General features: G+C 38.1%; 4 protein-coding genes across 8 annotated transcripts; 1 reads left to right on the top strand and 3 right to left on the bottom strand.

Annotated features, from left to right (window-relative positions):
- Positions 1–174: 174 nt before the first annotated feature.
- On the bottom strand, positions 175–2415 carry cenps (centromere protein S). The gene is made up of 5 exons (XM_055022645.1): positions 2169–2415; positions 1935–2058; positions 815–848; positions 645–711; positions 175–520 (listed from the first exon to the last, which is right to left on the bottom strand). The coding sequence occupies exons 1-5, from the start codon at positions 2196–2198 to the stop codon at positions 407–409; spliced, it is 369 nt and encodes a 122-aa protein (XP_054878620.1). The 5' UTR covers positions 2199–2415; the 3' UTR covers positions 175–406.
- A 1046-nt stretch (positions 2416–3461) lies between these two features.
- On the bottom strand, positions 3462–4385 carry rbp7b (retinol binding protein 7b, cellular). The gene is made up of 4 exons (XM_055022633.1): positions 4303–4385; positions 3991–4169; positions 3797–3898; positions 3462–3643 (listed from the first exon to the last, which is right to left on the bottom strand). Exons 1-4 carry the CDS (start codon positions 4373–4375, stop codon positions 3593–3595), a joined length of 405 nt encoding a protein of 134 aa, XP_054878608.1. The 5' UTR covers positions 4376–4385; the 3' UTR covers positions 3462–3592.
- LOC129353332 (uncharacterized) lies at positions 4195–6587 on the top strand. 2 transcript variants are annotated; one of them, XM_055022614.1, is made up of 6 exons: positions 4195–5597; positions 5672–5734; positions 5820–5899; positions 5970–6100; positions 6176–6242; positions 6309–6478. In XM_055022614.1, exons 1-6 carry the CDS (start codon positions 5524–5526, stop codon positions 6374–6376), a joined length of 483 nt encoding a protein of 160 aa, XP_054878589.1. In that variant the 5' UTR covers positions 4195–5523; the 3' UTR covers positions 6377–6478. The 2 variants fall into 2 exon arrangements, with proteins under 2 accessions (XP_054878589.1, XP_054878597.1); XM_055022622.1 differs by lacking the exon at positions 4195–5597 and having other exon boundaries at positions 5627–5734; positions 6011–6100; positions 6309–6587.
- A 1591-nt stretch (positions 6588–8178) lies between these two features.
- h6pd (hexose-6-phosphate dehydrogenase (glucose 1-dehydrogenase)) lies at positions 8179–18946 on the bottom strand. 4 transcript variants are annotated; one of them, XM_055022587.1, is made up of 6 exons: positions 18883–18946; positions 18594–18779; positions 14590–15257; positions 14383–14500; positions 12711–12980; positions 8179–12032 (listed from the first exon to the last, which is right to left on the bottom strand). In XM_055022587.1, the coding sequence occupies exons 3-6, from the start codon at positions 15229–15231 to the stop codon at positions 10687–10689; spliced, it is 2376 nt and encodes a 791-aa protein (XP_054878562.1). In that variant the 5' UTR covers positions 15232–15257; positions 18594–18779; positions 18883–18946; the 3' UTR covers positions 8179–10686. The 4 variants fall into 4 exon arrangements, with proteins under 4 accessions (XP_054878562.1, XP_054878553.1, XP_054878545.1 ...); XM_055022578.1 differs by lacking the exon at positions 18594–18779 and having other exon boundaries at positions 18883–18929; XM_055022570.1 differs by lacking the exon at positions 18883–18946 and having other exon boundaries at positions 18594–18861.
- Positions 18947–19996: the final 1050 nt, after the last annotated feature.

Here is a 19996-nt window from a genome sequence, read left to right as displayed (position 1 = left end):
TGGTAAATGTTTATTTGGGGTTTTTATTGTTAAAAAGCTTCACCATTTAATAGGCTTTAGGGTGTAAATGAGTCAGGACAAAATGGTGAAGGGGCAAACTGCCTTGAAGCTTTAGTCTATACATCAAACAGTATTTTAGAGGATTTAATGGTATGTTTAACAGCCCAAACCATGTAGATGAATATAGGATTTATTGGATGCAGTAAATGTTACATGAACAGTTCTTTAAAGATTTTGTTGCTCATCACTCGTCACTTCATGTCAAATCAACGCCTCCTGAGACGAGTTTAGCTTTATGTCTTGTGCTGTAAAGTTCATTAAAGCGGTTTGTTCTGGTCAAGCTCGTTATCTTTCTATGCATGTTGAGCACAAAGCCAGACGCTGCAGGCTTCCCTGTGTCATGTCCTCATTCTCTGCTCTCCTCCTCGGCCTCTCTGCTCTTCCTCTTCACTGTACTCTTCTTTCTGGAGTCTCTCTGCTCCTGGGCCAGTTCTTCACTTTTATTTTGTATGTGGTTGAACTAAATAAAAGCAAATGAAACAATAAAAATGTGCCGTCTTGTGTAGAATATGAATATATATATTTATATATATATGAATACGACTCGTACAACTAGTAAACTTGGTTATTTTTCTCCAACCTACCAGAGCACTACTGCGGCGGGCGAGAAGTTTTACATCTTCTGCAGACACTGTGCTTCTTTTGGCATGTCTAAAGACAAAATAGAGCAGTCATAATATCATTTTTTTTTTCTGTTTTTACTAGAAGAATAAAACCCTGAGTAATTAAAATGGTGAGCTTCGGAAAGCCTTACCTGGCAAAAGCTTCCAGATCCTTGGCAAAGATGTCTGAACAGAGGAAAAACCATCATATTATGTTTTTTGTCAACATATAATTTTATTTATTAAACTCAGTATTTACAACCCAACTAAGACAGTTTCAAAATGTAAAGAAAAAATGTGGAGACTAAAATTCAACATTATGAGCCTAATTTTGCAATTTTGCATTGGAAGAAGATGGAGGATCATTAAGGTTGGATCCACACAGGATTTTATGTGATGCTTGTGTTAATTGCAATATACTTTAAACATTACATTTGAAGTAGATTTTACATGTAAAAACCTTGCTTTCATTATTCAGTAATAAGAATAGCATTGTGGCACTTTACATTTATCAGTCCCTCATTTCTTGCTTCATTTTGTCTTGGTACTGAAAATTGAAACATTTTCATTAATGGTAGATATCAAACAAGCCTAATGTAATTGACAAATTATTGGTCTATCACAACCGATAAAATACCATACATTATGGTTGCAATGTGAAACAGCTTTAAAAAAAAAAAAACAATTTTGCAATATAATAAAAAAAATGTTTAGGGTTGTTGATGCTGTTGGCTGCTGGGCTGAGAAAACTACAGTGCCACAAAGTTTTTTTGTTGTTTTTTTTTAAATCAAAGCATTAAACTATTTATTTCTGAAGACATTTGTTTTTATCGCTTACTAACTGAACAATATTTTTATTATGAGTAATGCCAATTTTAATAATTTACTGAATTATTGTTGATAGAAATGTAAACAGGGTCAATTTTAAATGCCATGTAAATATTCTTCAACCTTTGGGTTCATTATTCTCTTTTTTTATTTTTACAGTAGGCAAACCAAATTGGGCAGTGCTTACTGTTTAGAGCGATCAATGAAAAGAGAGACATCGTTAAAAAAGGAAAACGCCTGTCTTTAATCTGAAAACATGTTTAAGAAGATTTTGACTGTAAAAATTGCTCTCTTTGCTTGTGGGGCAAGGGCCGCTAATGGCCCCCGAGCCACACGTTGGACATCCCTTGTGTAGACATTGTTTGGCTGGCTGTGCTCCATAAAAGTGATTCCGTGAGGCGGCGGTGCTGTATGAAAATCGGACCGTATGATGCAGAAACTCACCGCACTCTCTGAACGTTGTTTCGGCTATGGCTGCTATGGTTTGTCGGCTGAACTCCGTCCGGTGTTCCTCTCCGATCTTGCGACACAAACGACCCACCGTGTAATGAACCGCTGCCTTCAACCTCTAAATACAAAAGCAAGTCATGACAAACTTTTGACAGAGGCATGCTAGCGCAACCTTAGCGACCCCTGGCTAAGTGGATATGATAGCAATGGTCGCTAAACGTCGCTTACCTGACGAGTTTCCTCGCCGTCTACCGACATTTTTTGAGCGGCTGCGAGATAAGTTTACAAATAACCAGAATGTTGAACAAGTCGGATTTATGACGTGTACCGTTAGCTCATGGTTTGGCCAGGTTGTCAACTGACTTAACTTTTTAGTGGCTGACAAACAAAACAAAAACTCGCGGCACAAACCAACGGCTCTAAAGTCTGAGTCGAGAAATTCCACAGCGCCTCCAAGTGGCCCTCATGGTGAACTACAAGGTACGTCATATTCAACTGTATCTGAACGTTGCTGCCTGGAAGTTCTTTTTACATTCACTGTTAACGGACTGGATTTCCTTTCACCAGTACCCATTCAAGGAAAGCTGGTGGAAAGGCTTTGATTGTTGATTAAATGTTACATTAGCTTGATAATGTGCTAAAAACACACGGCATCTTTGAGTGTATAGTTAAAGCATTTAGATACTATAAACAGTCAGTGAATCTACTCAATATGAATTGCAGTCTTTGTATGTTCTACTATACATAACATCTTTGGTTGCCTTTGAAAGATCTATAATTCAAATTCAGATACTTTGATCCCAAAGGGATGTTAAATGAGGCATAAAGAAAAAAAGAATGGAGCCAACTCATGTGGGTTTGAAAGGTTCATAAGAAAAACAATTTTCTGTAACTGGGTCTCAAACATTTTTATAAGTGATTTAACTTCACAAAGTTTTGTAGATGCTGTTATGCTGACTGACAAAAAAAATGGTAAGGTACATTACTTGGAATGTTTGAATTTTTATTTTTCCCCAAATAAAAAAAACTAACTATTTGCTATGGTTTGGTGAAGAATAGCCAATTTTCAGGTTTCAGGGAAGAGTTTTTTTTTTTTTCAAATTTAATGACTGCTTTGCATATAAGAACAATAAAAAGTAAAGTATGATTTGCATCTTTCACATCATTTGGTAGCTTTTGTTCTTGTCGTACTTAAGTTATGTAATATCTGCCACCATCCTATCAGTAACAATTTCTGTCTGCACAGCTAGAACATAGTTTTATAGATTCATCACTGTAGAGTCTCTTCACTGACTTGTACTGGTATCAACACACATTGGGAAAAAGACCGGTGTTGTGCAGGCAGTGACCTTTTCATTTAAAGGGGACATCTCCTCCCACCCAACTCGCTTTCAAACCTTCAAGGGGAAGAAAAACTCCTGTTTTCTGATCAACATCACTTCCACTAGAGTCATAAATAACTTTCATACCGAGGATATATTTTTCTGCACCTTCTTATAATGAAATTAAAAATAAAAAGATCCGAATGCAAAGCGCTTGCATTCAGTGTTGAAATGAATCACATTCACTAGTCTACTTTTTTATTTTTTATTTTGCATGCATCTCATGATGAAAACATGTACAAAGGTATGCCATTATCTTTACAGTCAGAGTCACATCCTTTTAAAGACTTGCTTGCACACTTGACCTTCACAGGTCAGCTCCTGACAAGAGAAAAATGAAAGTTTTACAAAATTTGTAGGACTTCTTAAACATAATAAAATCATATTCCAGTTGAGCAAAGGGGTCAAGTCTAAATGTGGCGTATAGGACTAGTGTGTCTTTTCTAACTGGATATAAAAAGTGAGCCAGCGTACCAGATGAAGCTCGTCTCCCTGAATCCAGTGAGTCCAACCTCTGCCTTTCTTCTCTCCTTTCTGGACACACACCAGCTTATCATTGTCCCAGTTAACCACAGACTGGTAGAGGTTTAAAAGAAAACACGATTAATTCTCTGTACGTTTTGTTTTTATGCCGATTTGAAAGCTTCAAACATTGTTCGCTCAGTTACCCGACACTTGCGGTTGTCCATGCCCTTCGTCACCTCTTCAAACTCCTCTCCAATTTTGAAGGAGCTCTCGTACTTTAACACGGTGGAGATGGTTTGGAAGGTGAAAGAATCTCCAGCTTGTTTGATCACCTTCTGAGGCTTCATCATAGAGGCGATTTTGCGTGTTGCAAAGTTAATGTCTGCATGTCAGAAACCAGTTTAATTTAGAAAATCATCCACGACACTGGCTTGGTTCACAATCATTTTGATTGAAAATTAAGACATTCACACATCTAATGCATCAAGCCAGTAATTAAGGGAAGAAAACCTTACCAAGTGCAACCATGTAACCATCAAAATTGTCATTGCTGACCATATCCCACGTTCCATTGTAGTCTGCAGGCATTTTGGAGGTTTGGCTCTCTTGAAAACTTGGCAGTGCGAGTTCCTGGGTGTTTTATAGCCTCAGCATGAGAAAGGGTGTTGCAACGCTCACCTCACTTATTCAGGACACACAAGAAGAGAAATAGTTTTTGCATAATATGAGGAAACTCCCCGCATGAAAGGACACAACAGTGCCACGCATTTAAGTTCTGCAGCCTGTTGATTAAGCATTGATTCGAAGCAGGTGCGTCCAAGTGGATTTGGCTCGGCCAAAGTTCAGGCCTGACAAATGTTGCAAATTGCAGACTAAAATAGGAAAATTGCAAGGCTGGTCTTTTAACTAAAGTAAAATGAATTTGACTTAATTCAAAAGAATTGTTGGGTTTTGTTCCACTTCCAAGCAACTTTTAACAAGCTGGTTCTCAGCCTTGAGGGCGGCAAAGACTGGTTTTCCAAAACAAATCTGTTTTTGACTGGAACACCAGACCTGCTCAGGGACACAAAGTGAAGCTGCTTTTCCTCTGCCTGCCCTCTCTTTGTTTAGACTACAACTTAAAATACAACTTGGTGCACTTCTCTATTTTGTCTCAGGATGCCAGGATAGTGTGATCCATCCATTCATTGTTTGTCCCTGCTTATTCACAGTGTTACTAGAAGAGAAACCATTTATCACCAGACCATTGGGCAACAGGCGGGGGAAACCCTAGACAGGGAGAACTATAATAAACGTAAGATGAGCTGCTCATCCTCAAAATTCCTCTTGTGTTGATGAAAGAAAAGAAATCTGCAAAGAGGGCCAACTCACTGCATTGTGATAAGAAAAACTCATCAGCAGTCACTGTAGATGCTTGATGACACAAGATCGGAACAAACAATTATAAGGTTTACTTTTTCATAAAGGTCAAAGTTGGATTTACATAGGATTTTTTGAAAATGTTACTCAAGTTATGCTTGATATCAACATTTGATTCATAATTCATCTTTTTTTTTTAATCCATAGATTATGCATACCTAAATATGGCGACGTAAGATAAATTGTGACATCTGATGTGAATTGTATTGTGTTAGAGGCCCTGATAATAACAGAGAATGAAACCCAATCTTTCCTTGGAGCACATTTAGCCAGCAGCGCAGCGTTTCTACACTCCCTCGTCTGAATACGCAGCATCGATGTTTCTCTACATGCTGGTCTTCCTGGCCTATCACAGCAGCAGATGGATACCACTGAACCAGAGGTTAAAATTGTAAGTACTCTTATAGAGAGAGAGTTATTATTTACGTTCATGCATGAGAGCTGATGTGTAATTTTCGTTAACAGCCAAATAGTGAATGCAGTGTTCATAGTGGTGGTGCTGGCCCCCCAGCTCTACGTCATGGGGAGGTAACTGGGATGTAGACATCCTGTAAAGTCACACACAGGTCATGGGTTTACATGTAAAAATGTTTTTTTTTTTTTGCCATAAAAGGTCAAAATCCTCAAGATACTGCAGGCAGCCTCTTCTGAACAACCTGTCGGCCTCTGTTGCCCTGTCCATCGTTGCTTCAGGTGAGTCTAACCACATGCAGTTTAAAAAAAAAAAAAAATCTAATAATTTTAACTTTTGCTCTTCTGTCAGGTCTTTCTGTAGTATTCACGCTGCTCGATCCGGTTCCTCAGGGCTTGTGGGCTGCCTGTCATGTGTTTGGGTTTCTGTCATGCGGCCACGGACTGTGCACCGCCATCCTGACTCTCACAGCAGCCTCTTGTGTAAGAAAAGAAAAGCAGCAATAGTGAGAAAACGCAAAATGACTGCATCAAAATGAGTTGCGTCTTCACCCACAGGCCAAAACTACCACAGAGTTGTACCACCTGTCCGTCGCTCTGACGGTGGCCTCCGCTCTCAGCGCAGGTGAGACGTTTCTGACGGCTTTAATCTGCGTCGCTGCAGATCTGACACCTGTTTCTGTCCGTTCAGGCTTTTTCGTGGTGAGAGCAGGACTGTGGTTAACCAACAGGCAGGCGACAAGCAGGAACAACGTGTGATAAAACAAGCCCAGCTGTCCCCCGCGCCGTCGACACTGGATACAGTTCACTTTGAAGAATTCATGAGGGATCTGATCCGGCAGCAGACGGAAACTTAAAACCATCAACCGAGGGACAAAAGTGCAGGCGAGTTAATCAAGCTCCGGGTTTAATGCAGGCTGCAGAAAAACAGATGTGATGATTGTTTGAAATGTATGCAACATGCTGTAAAATAAACTAGGATGTGTAATTTACACTGTAATGTGAACTGGATTTATATAGACATGCTGTAAAGCCAAACTGATTAAAAACAGATGTGAAATTTGCATCATAATTTCATAAGCGAAAGGCAATATCTACATTTTAGACTGAAAATCAAATCGAAGCATTGATTTCCATTCTTTCCCATCACCTTATTGTTTTAAAATTCATCACGTTTCCAAATAAGGCACAAAAGCCTTATTAACATCCTTGTCACGTACAATAAGATTTACTGGTTTAAAAAGGCAAATTGATGGCTTATTCATCGGATTTTGGAAAGGAAAATGAATTTTCTTTGAAACCAACTTTCAACAAATAACCCCTGTTTTAGTTTAAATAAAAATATCAGCAAATAGATCCCTGGGGGACTAAAACAGTTTGAAAACTACAGATAATGCACAGGCAGACTGAAAACAAGTTATCCCCAATGAAGAAACTGAAAACTTTTAATTAAAACATTAAATCAGTTATTTATTATTGGTGAAAAGCGTTTATGTTTCTAAACTTTTATGAGAACTCTATTCAAAATGTAAAGGTTTTTCAAAATTTCCAGCACTAAACTTGAGGTGTTGGAGTTTAGATTAGATGTTAGGTATGGATTGGAAAACTATTGATGTAATTTGCATCCTTTAGTTAGATTACATTTTTCTTTAAGTCCAATGGAGGACAGATATAGTTTTCTAGGGGAAGCTTGTTGCTTTGATCATAAATGTAAAGAAATCTGGCTGTTTGTCTGGGTTGTTCACAGGAAAATATGAATTTTTTTTTTTTTTTTACAAACTACTAATTTCAAAATCCCTGAAGAAGTGTAATGCCTTCTTTCTCAAATATAAAATCATTTTGCTGTTATGGCTGAAGGCAGCGATGCCCAACCCCTGGGCTGCGTGGCCCGGTACCAATTGGTCCATGGACCGGTACCGGGCCACGCAAGAAATAATGAACTATTTCCGTTTTATGTATTATTTGGAAGTTGGAAGTCACGGACATTAGTCGTCGTTATCGTAAGTTAAAATTTTTATGAGTAAAATGTTTGTTTTTGTGGCACATCTGTATCTTATTTTGAAGGGATGTGCAAACGTTACCATAGCGACAAGAGTCAGAGAGAGTCAGGGCAGTGGTCCAGATGAGATGAGCAGAAGTTGTGATTCAACAAGCTGCGTTCAGTCAGGGAAAAACCCCACAAGCTGCCATAAAAGGGCCAAGACTATGTTGAATATGGCCGATTTTATTTAAGGTTTGGGACCACTGGCTTAAGGCGTTTAATTTGTCAAAACACAAATTCTCTTGTCTCAATTTGTTCACCAGGATTTTGTAATAATGGCCGACATTTGTGTTTTAATGTTTAAAGTCGCAACAAACCAACATAACTTTACTAGTGCTGCTCAGAAATGGTAATAAAACTCTAATTGTTTCTCTCTCTGAACAAGCAGACCTAAATATTAGAAATATTTCCTTTTTAAGAAATGACACTAATAATAACGTTTCAATCTCTAGTAGGTGCAACAGCCTGACTTTAAATAAAAATGATTAATTTTAATGAATCAGAGAACGATATGAACAGGAATGTAATAAATCAGATTTTTATTGAAAGTAAACTCAAGGCAAACTTCATAAACAATTCACTAAAATACAATCAATTCTGTCTGAAATTAATGCTTTAAAAAATCACCTGCAGATTGTACAGAAATAACCTGAAAGGAATGTTTATTTAGGGGTTACTGATACGCTGCTTAAAAATCTCTGCAGCACAAATAACCGTCTTCACTCTAGAGAACCTCGATCTTTTCTTAATTGCATTGTAACCCTGCCACCAAGTATCTGCAGAAACACCTGAGATTTGACATGACTTGCACAAACACACTGATTCCGTCTAAAATAAATCCCTCTTGTGTTTGTTTGGCTCTAAGCACCAGATTTCACAGCATCACATGCTTCAAACTTCCTGCTCTGAGCTGGAGACTTGGATTCCTGTGACCTGTCTACATCTCCACTCAGATCACAGTTTTTCATAAACGCTATAAAACAAATCTTCAACTGCATTCATTCACATGGATTTCACATAAAATTTCACCTTTTGATAGGAAAGAACCACAAGTTTTTTGCCATTAACTATAAACTGCAAAACCTGAACACTTCGTTGTGCTTTAAAGGTTAACTTTATCACCACGCTTTATTTATAACTCATAACTAATTGCCTAAAGGGCTTTTTAAAAGTGAAATGTACTGATCCAAATCCTATTAGATTTGGGTCAGCACAAATCTACTACTGATCTACTAAACCTGTTTGACTTACAGTGCAGATCAGAAGTTTACATTCATTCATATGAAGATAAATGTCACTAATTTGGGGCTTTTAATGATTTATTTGAACAGTACCTTTTCCATTGTGGCGTTTCATTGTAGTCCCTGCATTGCCAGCAGGGCTGAATTTGGTGTCATGATTGATTAAAGGAGAATCCTTTAGCTTAACCAAAACTGCACTTTTTCCATCCAACTGGGGTCATTTTTCTGCTGGAACATCCAGTTTTGTCCATGTTTCAACCCTCCCACCCACGAGGCTGCAAACTGCAGGAGGCACATCTGGTCGTTCAAGTTTGGCCAAAAGTGCTCAAGAACAGAGCCATGTTTTAAATGTTTTGCAGCTCGAGAAAGTTTGTTTTTGATAGGAACAGGGGAAAATTGTCTCTTTGGATTTTAAAGTTTGCCAACCCAATGTGTCACCCTCAGAGGAAAGGAAATCAGTCGGAAAATTCAGGAACAATCAAGGCTCAAGTCTATAAACTGTGACAACATTTCGTATCAATGCAGACTCTAAAAGTTAATCTTGCAGGACTGAGTGCAATTCCTGCAGACGTCCAACCAGAAAACCTCTGGAGTATTTGGCCATAAAACAAGAAGAATGGAGAACACAGTACCGACTCTGAAGCATGGTGGTGAAAGCATCATACTGAGGGTTTGTTTCAATTATAGCGGTACTTGAGCACGGCTCAAAGTTGAAGCAGGACAACCTCCAGATTCAATGACTTCACCTCAGTTTAACAATGGTTAAAATTTGGACATAATTGGATGTAAAAGGACCATAAAATACATTAAATCTGATTCTGAAATAGATAATGAAGCCAAATATAAGCTACTTCTAAGCCTGAATGAACAATTAAACTGGGCTTAAAAGCTTAAAAGCCAAGCCAAGTGTCATTACATCAACTGACTTAAATGTGTTCTAGTGTCAAATATAAGAAGATAGATCATCCAGCCCAGTTCATGGCTCCAGAAAGTGGTTTCTCTCTAACTTTCTAAGAGGTATCACTTCAAATAATAGTCGTGGTGTATGAATATATTTGAGCCGGCATGTACAATTTTGACAAATGTTTAGAAAAATATCCCAATTGTTAGAAATCAACTAAAAAATGGTTAAAATAAGAGATGTTGCATAAACTTGTTACTGGACTTGTGTTGTCCTGAGCTCAAACAAAGAAATGTTTAGTAAATATGATTTATAGTTGAAGCAAAAACCTGAAGTTCCTGGTCATGTTGGTGCTGGTGTTGCTTCCTAAACACCATTTCCGTTAAAGCAGCTGCATTCTCTGATTGAAAATAAGAAAAACACATTTCAATAACAGAAAATCTCACCAAGTACTTTTTAACTGGCTTCTAATACTGGTATCTTGGCACACTTGAGATAAGACAAGACTAACTTATAAGTAACTTTTCAGAACAAAATAGGATAGAGGTGCATCCCAGTTTTAAGATCAGATCGGTTTTACATGTGAGTATTTTAAGTCTGTATTTCCTTTTATTTTGTTAAAAAAGTGTCATTTATACTGAGACATGAGATTTTAACTTAAAATATAGAAAAAACGTCTTAAAGTGCAGATCCTTTTCATCAATAGGAACCTACTTGTTTTTGAAAAGTTAATTTCATCTTATTTCTACACCAGAACAGAGATATTTGTTGTTGCTGGTGTTGCTTCCTAAACACCACAGATATTTGTTCTGGTGTACAAAGATATTTTGCATTAGAAAACAGTTTGAAAATCCTTGGTGTTTGTGTTTTTACAGTACATAATCACTTATCCTAAAAGTGCATCATAATCTATATACCAAACTAGCCTTCCATTATCTGGCTTCACCCAGGTGACAGGATATTTCTCCAGGTTGTCCTTAACTCGGCTCAGCTGGGTGACCAGCTCATGTTTGCCTTTGCCCATCACTAGCAGAGCGACGGTGCGAGCTCGGTTGATGGCCCTAAAGGTGAGGCTCATTCTCTGATGGGGCTTGATGGGACTCTCTGTGAGAGCCACCAGGCTTCCTCCACTCTCGTTCAGTTTCCCGCCAGGGAACAGAGAAGCGGTGTGGCCATCGTATCCGACGCCCAGGAGCACAAAGTGAAAGCTGGAAACGTTAACGAGTGTGTTGATCTCCTTCTCGTACAGCTGGGCTCCTCCGTCCTCCTCCACACAGAGCCGCTGGTTGAGCTGCACTGGCATGGGGTGGATGTTGTAATACGGTATCCTCACGTGTTTCAGCAGGTGTTCATGCATGCTGTGGAAGTTGGACTCCGCCTCAGTCAGCGGGACGCAGCGCTCATCCACCATCCAGATGTGTGTGTCTCTCCAGGGGAAGGAGAAGTGGTGCAGGACCAGCCTGCGGAACAGAGCGAGCGGAGTGGACCCCCCAGAGAGCGCGAGGTGGAAGACCCCGTCCTCCCGCACGGCTGCCTCGGCTGCTTCCTGCATATCCGCGGCCAGTCGCTCCACCAGCTCCACCGACCAGGCGGACACCATCTCAGCACTGCGAAACTTCCCTTGCATCACCTGGAAGTTGTTGGCCGACGGCCCTCCCACCTGATCCGGGCTGATGATCACAGCCTCGCTGCTGAAGTGGATTTCCTTCCCCCTCAGATGGACGTCCAGCATGTCTCCATTGTCGGCACCGCCGGGGTAGATCCGGGGGAAGGAGCCTTTCAGGGCGCTGAGGAGCGGAGTCCAGACTTCCCAGGAGGCCAGAAGGTTTTCAGTGCTGACAAAATTATTCTTCTGCCCAGCAAAAATGTGATAGATGAGTTCTGCGTACGCTTCCCTTTCTGTTGTCGGAGTTTGCACAAAGTAATCGGAAATGTGCAAACCCAAAACGTTGACGTCTTTGTGCTCCGTCACTTCTTTCCACTCTCCGCCTTTCAGAGCTGGTTTGAATAAGTTCTTGCTGACCAGAACCGCTGGATATTTGAGACTGCCGTGGCCAAAGTAGAAAATGATCTGTTTAGGTTTGCAGTGGACATTGTTCTGGCTCTGAAGGCAGAAGATGTCGTTCTTGAAAAGGACGCGTGCGTAACCGACGCGTTCGTCTAGCATCTTCCCAGAGATCAGAAGAACAGGGACGTCTTCATACTGTGCGTCCTCGATATGGGCCAGAACGGCTGCAACACAAGCAGAATTTATATTTACAAGTTAAACAAACACAGTAAAGAAAATATGACTATTTTAGTAATGATTATTTTTGTTAATTATTCTAAAGATTATTCACGTAAATATGCACAATCTGCAGAGTTTTTATTCAACCACTTAAGCCTTTTTTGTACAATATTGCAAACACTTTAAAAGATGCAAGTAAAAAAAAATCATTACTTTTTAAAATAGGAAAATAAACATTTTATCGCCTAATACAGCGAACAGGAAAGATGGATGAAGCTAAATAAAGAGCAGATCATGTCAGAGGTTCTACAAAAAAAAAAAAAAATAGACATACAATGGAATAGTTTAGGACAAATCATTTGCATGAGTTCAGAGTGGCCTAGTCCAAGCCCAGACTTTAAATCTGAAAATCTTGGGTGACTTGAAGTCTGACTTTCCAGATGCTTCCATCCGAACTCAGTTTGAGTCATTTTGTTAAGATCGGTCCAAACTCTCAACCCTCTTGAAATTACAAATGGATTGATTATTTTTCTTCTTTTACATTTTTGTGAAACATTTTATGACTCGCAAAATACCAGCAAATTACACTTTGTGAGAATAACATGTCCAAATGAGAAGTTCAAGCAGTATGATAACTATAAAGTAAAGACAGGAAACATTGCTAAACAAAGTTGTGTGTTCACCTGCAAATGTTGATGTCAAACTGACGTGCTCTTTGGTTTTATTCAGCTCCTGTTGGACCTCAGTTTTGTAGTTCTGGTACTGTCCGATGACTGCCTGACTCTTTCCTAACGGCAGCATGGAGCTGAGAACTTCCAGCTTGTTTCGAAGAACTTCTCCACTGTTGCTCACATTAGCAGGAAGCTTCATGGTCAGCAGGGTCATGACCTCGGTCAGGTGGTTCTGCAGAACATCTCGGATCACTCCGTACTCGTCGTAAAAGGAAATCCGACCTGAGGTGTCAAAACAAGAGGCAGCATAATTTTCAAAAATGAAATCAGTTATTGAGTTATATTGAAAAGCATAAAATACGAAATATCTATCAAGTGAAATATCTTATTTGATAAATGAAATTAAAATAAAATACATCGTTACCTCCACCCACCCACTCTGATAAGCTTGAAAAAAAAATAAAACAATTACAAATGTTTTTTAACAATATCTAAATAAGCTATATGGCAATATAAGCATTTTAAATAAAATAGATGCACAAGTTTGAAATGACTCCAAAGTTTTCTTAAATATTTATTAATGATTTTGAATCAAAAATATTTAAGTTTTGAATTATTGGACTCTGGTCCCTTTAAGAATTTTATAGCAAGATTGAAACTGTCACAATGACCACCTTAACTTCATTCACATTCAAACATTCACATTTCTTTTTTTTTCTGAGCCAGAGAATAAAGCACTAACCAACCACATTTTAAGGATATGAAGGCTGATCTGAACTTTGACCTCCCTTTCTGAAGTTTCTCTGGATTGGGTATTGTTGAAAGAACAACAGATGACATGATGGCCCTGTTTATTGTCTTACATAGCCCTTTATGGAGCAATTAGGGTGGGGTGACTGACAAACCTTAGAAGAGTACAGGTGCACAACTTCCAGGGTTAGTTAATGTTTAGTACTTTTCTAAAAGCAGCAAACACCTTTACACTTTATTACATTAATTTCAGAATAAGAGCTGATGAAAGAACTAAATAAGTTCCTAAGAGATGTCTATGTCAGTTAGAGACCCTTTGTTGCAATATTCTCCCACTAAAAACTGTAGAACAAAATCCACATGAAGAGAAAAAATTACATTAAGAGAGAATTGCTTTTACAAAATATCTTCATCTAGAAGAGTCCTTTGTTCTCTTCTATACTCTGCACATGTTTTTGGCAGAATTTAGGTTTTGAGACCAAGATTAACCATTTCTGTGTTACTTTGGTCTTATATTTTGGATTATTATTATATTTAAAGACTAAATGAGGAGGTATTTTTGTTTTCTTTGAAGAGACGACCAGCTTTTATTGGAAATGTTCTGTTATTTTAAAGAGTTCATGATGCCATGTACCTAAGAAAAGAATATGTCATGGATTCTTGATTAAAGTTCCTAGACATGCTGTTCAACTTAAAAAATAAAATGTAGATTAAAATAGTTCTATTGTATACATTGTAAAGGTTGTTAATACAACCCTTACAAAGAAATATTTTATTAGAAAATATTTCTAAATATGGATTTATTCCCCCCTGACTCGGTTACCTCAATTAAGTCAGTCAATTGAGTTAACATTATGCTACTTCCAAACATTATGAATTTACTTGGCGAGCAGTGAGTGTGTGTAGAAACAAGATGGGGGACATTTTTAATCACCTTTTACATCCAGAGTCTCCTTTAAAACAATCTCTATTCTCTCGATGTGATGCCTGTTCCAGATGGGATCCAAAAACTTTCTGTTCTCTAGCCTGAATGGAAGTATCTTTGACACCACCTTTTTTATGAAAAGAAGAATAAAAAAATTTATCAAACACATAAATTGCCAGGTGGGAGAGTAACATGGTGTGAAGGATCTTTTCTTACCTGCTTCCCTAAGTAGTGGTCGATTCTGTACATCTCTTCATCCTTTAATGCACTCAGTAGCTCAGTAGCTAACACCTGAGCACTGCGGTAGTCGTGTCCGAACGGTTTCTCGAGGACGACCCTTAGCCAGGTCCCGCCGGCCGGCCTGCAGCTGCTGTTGATCTTCTCTGCAACACCTGCGTATGCGAAAGCCGGGACTGAGAGGTAAAAGAGGCGTCCGGCCTCTGTCATTCCCTCCTGCTGGAGCTGCTGCTCGATGTGCCGGGCCAGTTCCTGGTAGTCCTCCAGAGTCTTTAGCTGCCGATACTGCGAGAGCCGCAGGAATTGATCCCTCAGGATGGCGCAGCGGTCCTGAGAAACATCCTTGGAGCAGGTGACCGCCTTCAGGATCTCAAAGAGGACTGGTGTGGCCTGTTCAGATGGGGACAAACCTCCCCCGTAGAAAGAAAAGGTGTTTCCACCGCTGACCTGGCTCACATACAGCTGAAAAAATCCCTGCCACAAATATTTCCTCGCCAGGTCTCCAGTTCCTCCAACTACGACCACAGAAACATGGCCAGCTTTCTGGGTCCGCTTTCCCTCCTCACCGTATCCTCCGCCAGCACACAGAGCGACGAGGAGCAGTGAGACAGCTAAAGACATTTTCTAGTCTCAACTGTCCAAAAATCCTGTAAGGACACAGAAGAACAAAATTATCAATGTTTTAATCAATTAATGGACAAACCAAATATTTAGGGATGGAGTGAAATGACAAGATTCAACTGCATTAATAAAATTACAAATGCACACATTGTTATTGCAACAAATCTAATTTCTCAAGCAAAATTTAAACAAAGAAATTTTAAAAACCATAAATGTTTCCATCTGCAATGACAGAGGAGATTAGTTACTTAAAGTCGCTGTTTCTTGTTCTTTTTTTGTTCCTCTAAGCTCTAAAGGCATCGACCCAGACTGTTGTGCAGCAATGCAAGTCAGGGGTGTAGACTTTTGCTCTTTGCTCAGGGGCGTTGAACTTCCAGTCTGAGAGCTGGACTGGTTGGGAATTCTGGGAAAATCCTGCCCACTTACTGGTGATTTTGCAAGGGATAAAAGCCCTCTATTGAGAAAAACAGAAAAACTTGAGCAAAATGGATCTTTTGATGAAAATGGTCGAGCGGCTCGAATCTGCAATGTATTAAGTCATCCGATTCCACACTTGAAGAAATATGAAAAACGTTATTGGTCAGTAGATTATTATTGATTTAGTTGAACCCAACAGATCAAAATGTTGAATGCTTCTCATGTTACACCAATATTAATCAATTATTCTATGTCTGAATTAATGTAACAGTTAACAGTTTTTAATGAACTGGAAATATAAGTAAATAAAAAACGAATGCCTTACGTATTTTTTTAATGGATTACAGCTTCAATTCTTGATTTTAAGAATCAAGAATTCATTTATTTTTATTTTTTTCTGACATTATGAAAAGAATAATCATCTCATAATTTGGCTGTTGTTTATTTAGTCCACTTATCAGGCCACATTTAAACGTTTATGTTCAAAGAGCAATCACTCCAAATAGTTTTCTTATACTTTATATTTAGTCTAATATTTTTCCTATTAGAAATAATAAAAAAAAGGGTTTGAATTGTTGCATTGCTTAAATTAATTGGAATACAAGCAGAAAGAGATAAAAAGCACAAGTATTGAAAAAGCCATTTATATTTAAATCAAAATAAGATTATTGGAATCTAATAAAATGTTTGATTTTATTTAGATTTTTTTCACTGGGAGAACTTTTTTATCTGAGAAAAAGATTGTAAAGTTTTGCAGCACTTCATGTCTCAATGTGATACTGTAGATTAAGTAAAGGTTACATAATGTAGCTAAGTAAATGAAAACACCAGTGTTTTCATCATTTCAGAGTAAAAATGATTTAATTTCCACTATTTAAAAGGAGACTGAAAATCGCAAAGTGACTAGAACGCCCACAGGACTAGAACGCTCCTTTATGAGCAACATCCTAGATGCTGATTGTAATGTTTGCACTGCAGCAATGTAAACAGCAAAGGCCAAACTGCACGAGAAGCTACAAAATATCAGCTTTATAAATGCAAAAATACTAAAAGTAGCCCTGACAACTAAAAATGATCACAGCATTTTACCGCTTTCCACTGGAAAATATCTTAAACATGTAAGCTTCTGTTTTAGCCTATTAATTCTTCAGTCTCAAGCTGCGAGGAAAATAAAAAACAAATAATAAAAAAAGACATGTACAACATTTGGAGCACAGATCGATTCTTTTATGTGCATAACATTGTTGGCGAACTGGAGAGCTCCTGCATCAACAACCTGCTGCATCCTGGGTGCACAAAGAAGAGTCATCACAGATCCTTCCTACCATCACTGCTTTCAGCAGTTTCAAACTCATTTAATGATTACATCCCAGCTGGTATTTCCATAGTTTCATATTTTCTCCAGTAGAACTGTAAATGATATTTCTATTCCATCAAAATTTACTGCAAAATAAAGTAAAATGGTAAAAAAGGACACATTCTAATTCCAGTGCTGTCCCTACATTTAATATTTCCCCTTTCCCCGTCATGGAGGACAGTCACAAATATTCAATAATTTAGAATATGCTATGATGATGTAGCTATCATCAGATAGATATCATCATGGAGATATAGCTCCAGGGTTGACCCATATTTTCTCTACTGACTGAAACTAATAATCTAAATGAGCTTTAACACAGTGCAGCTAACCCTTCAGCAAAGTACATCATGTCCATAAAGGTCCCTTTGAATGGTTGAGTTTAATATTTACAGTGCAGTAATGTTTTATTGCATCACAAATGTTGGTTTCAAAACATTTTATGCAGGCCAGCGGCAATAAAAAGATATTAAGAACCAGTATTGCTTGTCATTTTATATTCTTTTTCCATTCACCCTCCCTGAACACAAATATTCTGGAAAAACTAACATCCTGAAGGAAACATCATTTAAGTTTGCATAATTTTCAGAAATCCTTAAAAACATATACACAGCATTACTATTCAATGTCTTTTCTCCCTCACTATTGACAACATAGCCTGAGTTTATTGTTGAAATTAAATTTTTCCTGTGGACAAGCAAAATTTTGTCAGTCTGTTGATTAAAATTTCCCATTTCTCATAATTTACAAAACTAACTGATTTTATATGCAAAACGGGATAATTAGCCCTCATAAAATCCATTTTAATAAAAAAAAAAGTTGAATATTTTATAGTGTAATTTCCAAATATTTAATATAGAAAGAGGATGAAACTAGTTTTATCTCAAAGCAGAATATTCCCTGTTCCTGTTGTAATGATGAAAATATCATATTGTGCAGAACTAAGACCTTTGGGTAAAATAAAAGGACTTATACAAGTATAAGAATATTCTAACTACTAATATTTTTTGAAAGACGTACTATAACTAAGGATTTGGGAGAATATTGGATCAGAAATGTTAATATTAATTGGGAGAGATCTGTACTATACTAATTTTAAATCACATCTGGTCGTGGAATTTAAAATTTCCCCATTAAATTGTTTGTTTTTACACATGCCCTTCTAGAACATAAACATGCAAGCCTTTTAAAATATATTTAAAGAAATATTTGCTTGATAGGTCACTCTGAACTAGTCAGCGCTCCTAAACAATAACAAAGTGTTGGGGTTTGTCCCCCACATTAACCCACACACCGTGTATCCTTGGGTTGCCATGTCCCTTATCGCTCACGTTGTGTCAAATTTGGTGCCCCAGTTATTTGTGCTCTGCTCCTGCTAACCCGACAACCTCATTCAGCTCCGGCTAAACTTCTGGAGACTACGTCTCGGTAAATCACGTGTAGTTTGTGTTAATTTATTTGTTTGCAAAGGCTACATTTGCAATGGCTAAATGTCAACAAACTGCTACGAGTAACGCGACACAATCACGAACAGCTGCTGCTTCAAAGTACTTAAACGTTAACGAAGGTAGCAACAAATAGGACTTACAACGCTTACGGAAACAAGTGGCCAAGGTTTAAACTCGCTCTTCGGCATTACATCCTCAAAGATGTTTGTTCATGTGTCAAAAGACAAACATTTACAGCTGGAAAACACGTTGGTCGCTCGATTCCACCTGCTAGCCGTCAACCGCCACTTCCGCTTCTAACGCTCAACACGACGCCATCGTTCCTTCTGGTCTCATGTAAAAAAAAATCGACAGAAAGTGACAACTCTTCGCCGTAAATAAACATGTACAAACGGGACATACAAGCCACAAAAAAGTGAAACAACGAACCTGCACTGAGCTGCCTACGACTCCATCAAAGGACGCTTCCGGTCACGTGATCCACGCTGGCTCTGGTTCCACGCGGACAGTGTTTTGTTTTTCTGACAAAACACCTCTCGGTTTTTCTACCCAGTTTTAAAACATACACTCATGAAAAACGGTTTATACATAAAAACTATTTGTACGCAGCTTTTTAATTTCCCTTTGGGATTAATGAAGTATTTTGAAGTTGGATTTATTTTGCAGCAAGAGAATGTTGGCTTTGAATCCAAACTGAATGCCAGGTTATTTGGTCTTGATCAGGGCTGTCAAACTCATTTTCATGTTGAGACACGTCGACATGATCATCGGGATTATGTCATCGCTATGACATGATTATACCGATGTTATAGAGGCAGATTGTTATAGAGTCTTCCCTTTCTACAACTCGTTTGTTCAAATAGTTTAATATTTGAACAAACTTTTCAAATATTAATGGTTCTATTACTATTTGATTTGAACTTTTTGAAGTTACATAATTTAGCAGAAATTAAGTTTTATTCGAAAACTAATTTATAATAAATGTATGGAAGAGGATTAGGGCCATTTTTCAGCGGCCCGAATCCTCTTCTGTGTAAATTAAGTTTTTTTTTTTTTTTAATAATGAAACTTCTGATAAATTAGTTTTTTCCACAGTCAAGGTGCAACAGTCTGAATGGAGAGACTCCTGGACCTTTGGATGTGGTCTAGGCCATGAGATCTATGCTGTATTCTAACTGTTCAGTAATATTGGAAACATCTTGACCATTCAGAGAGCCTGAAACTCATAATTAGATTTTTTAAAAATGTATTCTAAAATGAATTGGTAGTGATTCATTAAATAATAAAAAAATCAGGAGTCATAATTGCTTTTATCAGCTGTTTACAATATGACTGTGCTTCCACTTGCTGTGTTGTTAAACCAACATCGCCCTCTGTTGGTCTTCGAGTGGTACTGGTGTTTTTCACAGATGCCCTCTTATTGCATCTAAAACCGTTGATCTAATTACCTCAACATACTAAATATAACAACTCTCTTACATAGTGAACAACTTTACTTAAAAAACTGAAAATAAAACAAAAACTGATGAGGAGAAGCTGACTT

Source organism: Poeciliopsis prolifica, unplaced genomic scaffold (assembly GCF_027474105.1).
Source record: "Poeciliopsis prolifica strain line A6 unplaced genomic scaffold, Auburn_PproV2 SCAFFOLD003, whole genome shotgun sequence".
NCBI classification, from domain to species: domain Eukaryota; kingdom Metazoa; phylum Chordata; class Actinopteri; order Cyprinodontiformes; family Poeciliidae; genus Poeciliopsis; species Poeciliopsis prolifica.
The sequence above is the reverse complement of the archived record's forward strand: the minus strand, read 5'-3'. Positions and strand labels throughout refer to the sequence as shown.

Bases quoted from the DNA above. Each gene is read 5' to 3' on its own strand.
- cenps (XM_055022645.1), bottom strand. From the start codon at position 2,198: ATGTCGGTAGACGGCGAGGAAACTCGTCAG. The intron at 2,059-2,168 runs GTAAGCGACGTT...TTTTGTATTTAG, and splicing joins ACGGCGAGGAAACTCGTCAG to AGGTTGAAGGCAGCGGTTCA. The intron at 712-814 runs GTAAGGCTTTCC...TTTTGTCTTTAG, and splicing joins GATCTGGAAGCTTTTGCCAG to ACATGCCAAAAGAAGCACAG.
- rbp7b (XM_055022633.1), bottom strand. From the start codon at position 4,375: ATGCCTGCAGACTACAATGGAACGTGGGATATGGTCAGCAATGACAAT. The intron at 4,170-4,302 runs GTAAGGTTTTCT...TCTGACATGCAG, and splicing joins TGGTTACATGGTTGCACTTG to ACATTAACTTTGCAACACGC. The intron at 3,899-3,990 runs GTAACTGAGCGA...AACCTCTACCAG, and splicing joins TGGACAACCGCAAGTGTCGG to TCTGTGGTTAACTGGGACAA.
- LOC129353332 (XM_055022614.1), top strand. From the start codon at position 5,524: ATGTTTCTCTACATGCTGGTCTTCCTGGCCTATCACAGCAGCAGATGG. The intron at 5,598-5,671 runs GTAAGTACTCTT...TTTCGTTAACAG, and splicing joins CTGAACCAGAGGTTAAAATT to CCAAATAGTGAATGCAGTGT. The intron at 6,101-6,175 runs GTAAGAAAAGAA...CTTCACCCACAG, and splicing joins CTCTCACAGCAGCCTCTTGT to GCCAAAACTACCACAGAGTT.
- h6pd (XM_055022587.1), bottom strand. From the start codon at position 15,231: ATGTCTTTAGCTGTCTCACTGCTCCTCGTCGCTCTGTGTGCTGGCGGA. The intron at 14,501-14,589 runs GTAAGAAAAGAT...TTCATAAAAAAG, and splicing joins ACCACTACTTAGGGAAGCAG to GTGGTGTCAAAGATACTTCC. The intron at 12,981-14,382 runs GTGATTAAAAAT...TTGACACCTCAG, and splicing joins GGAGACTCTGGATGTAAAAG to GTCGGATTTCCTTTTACGAC.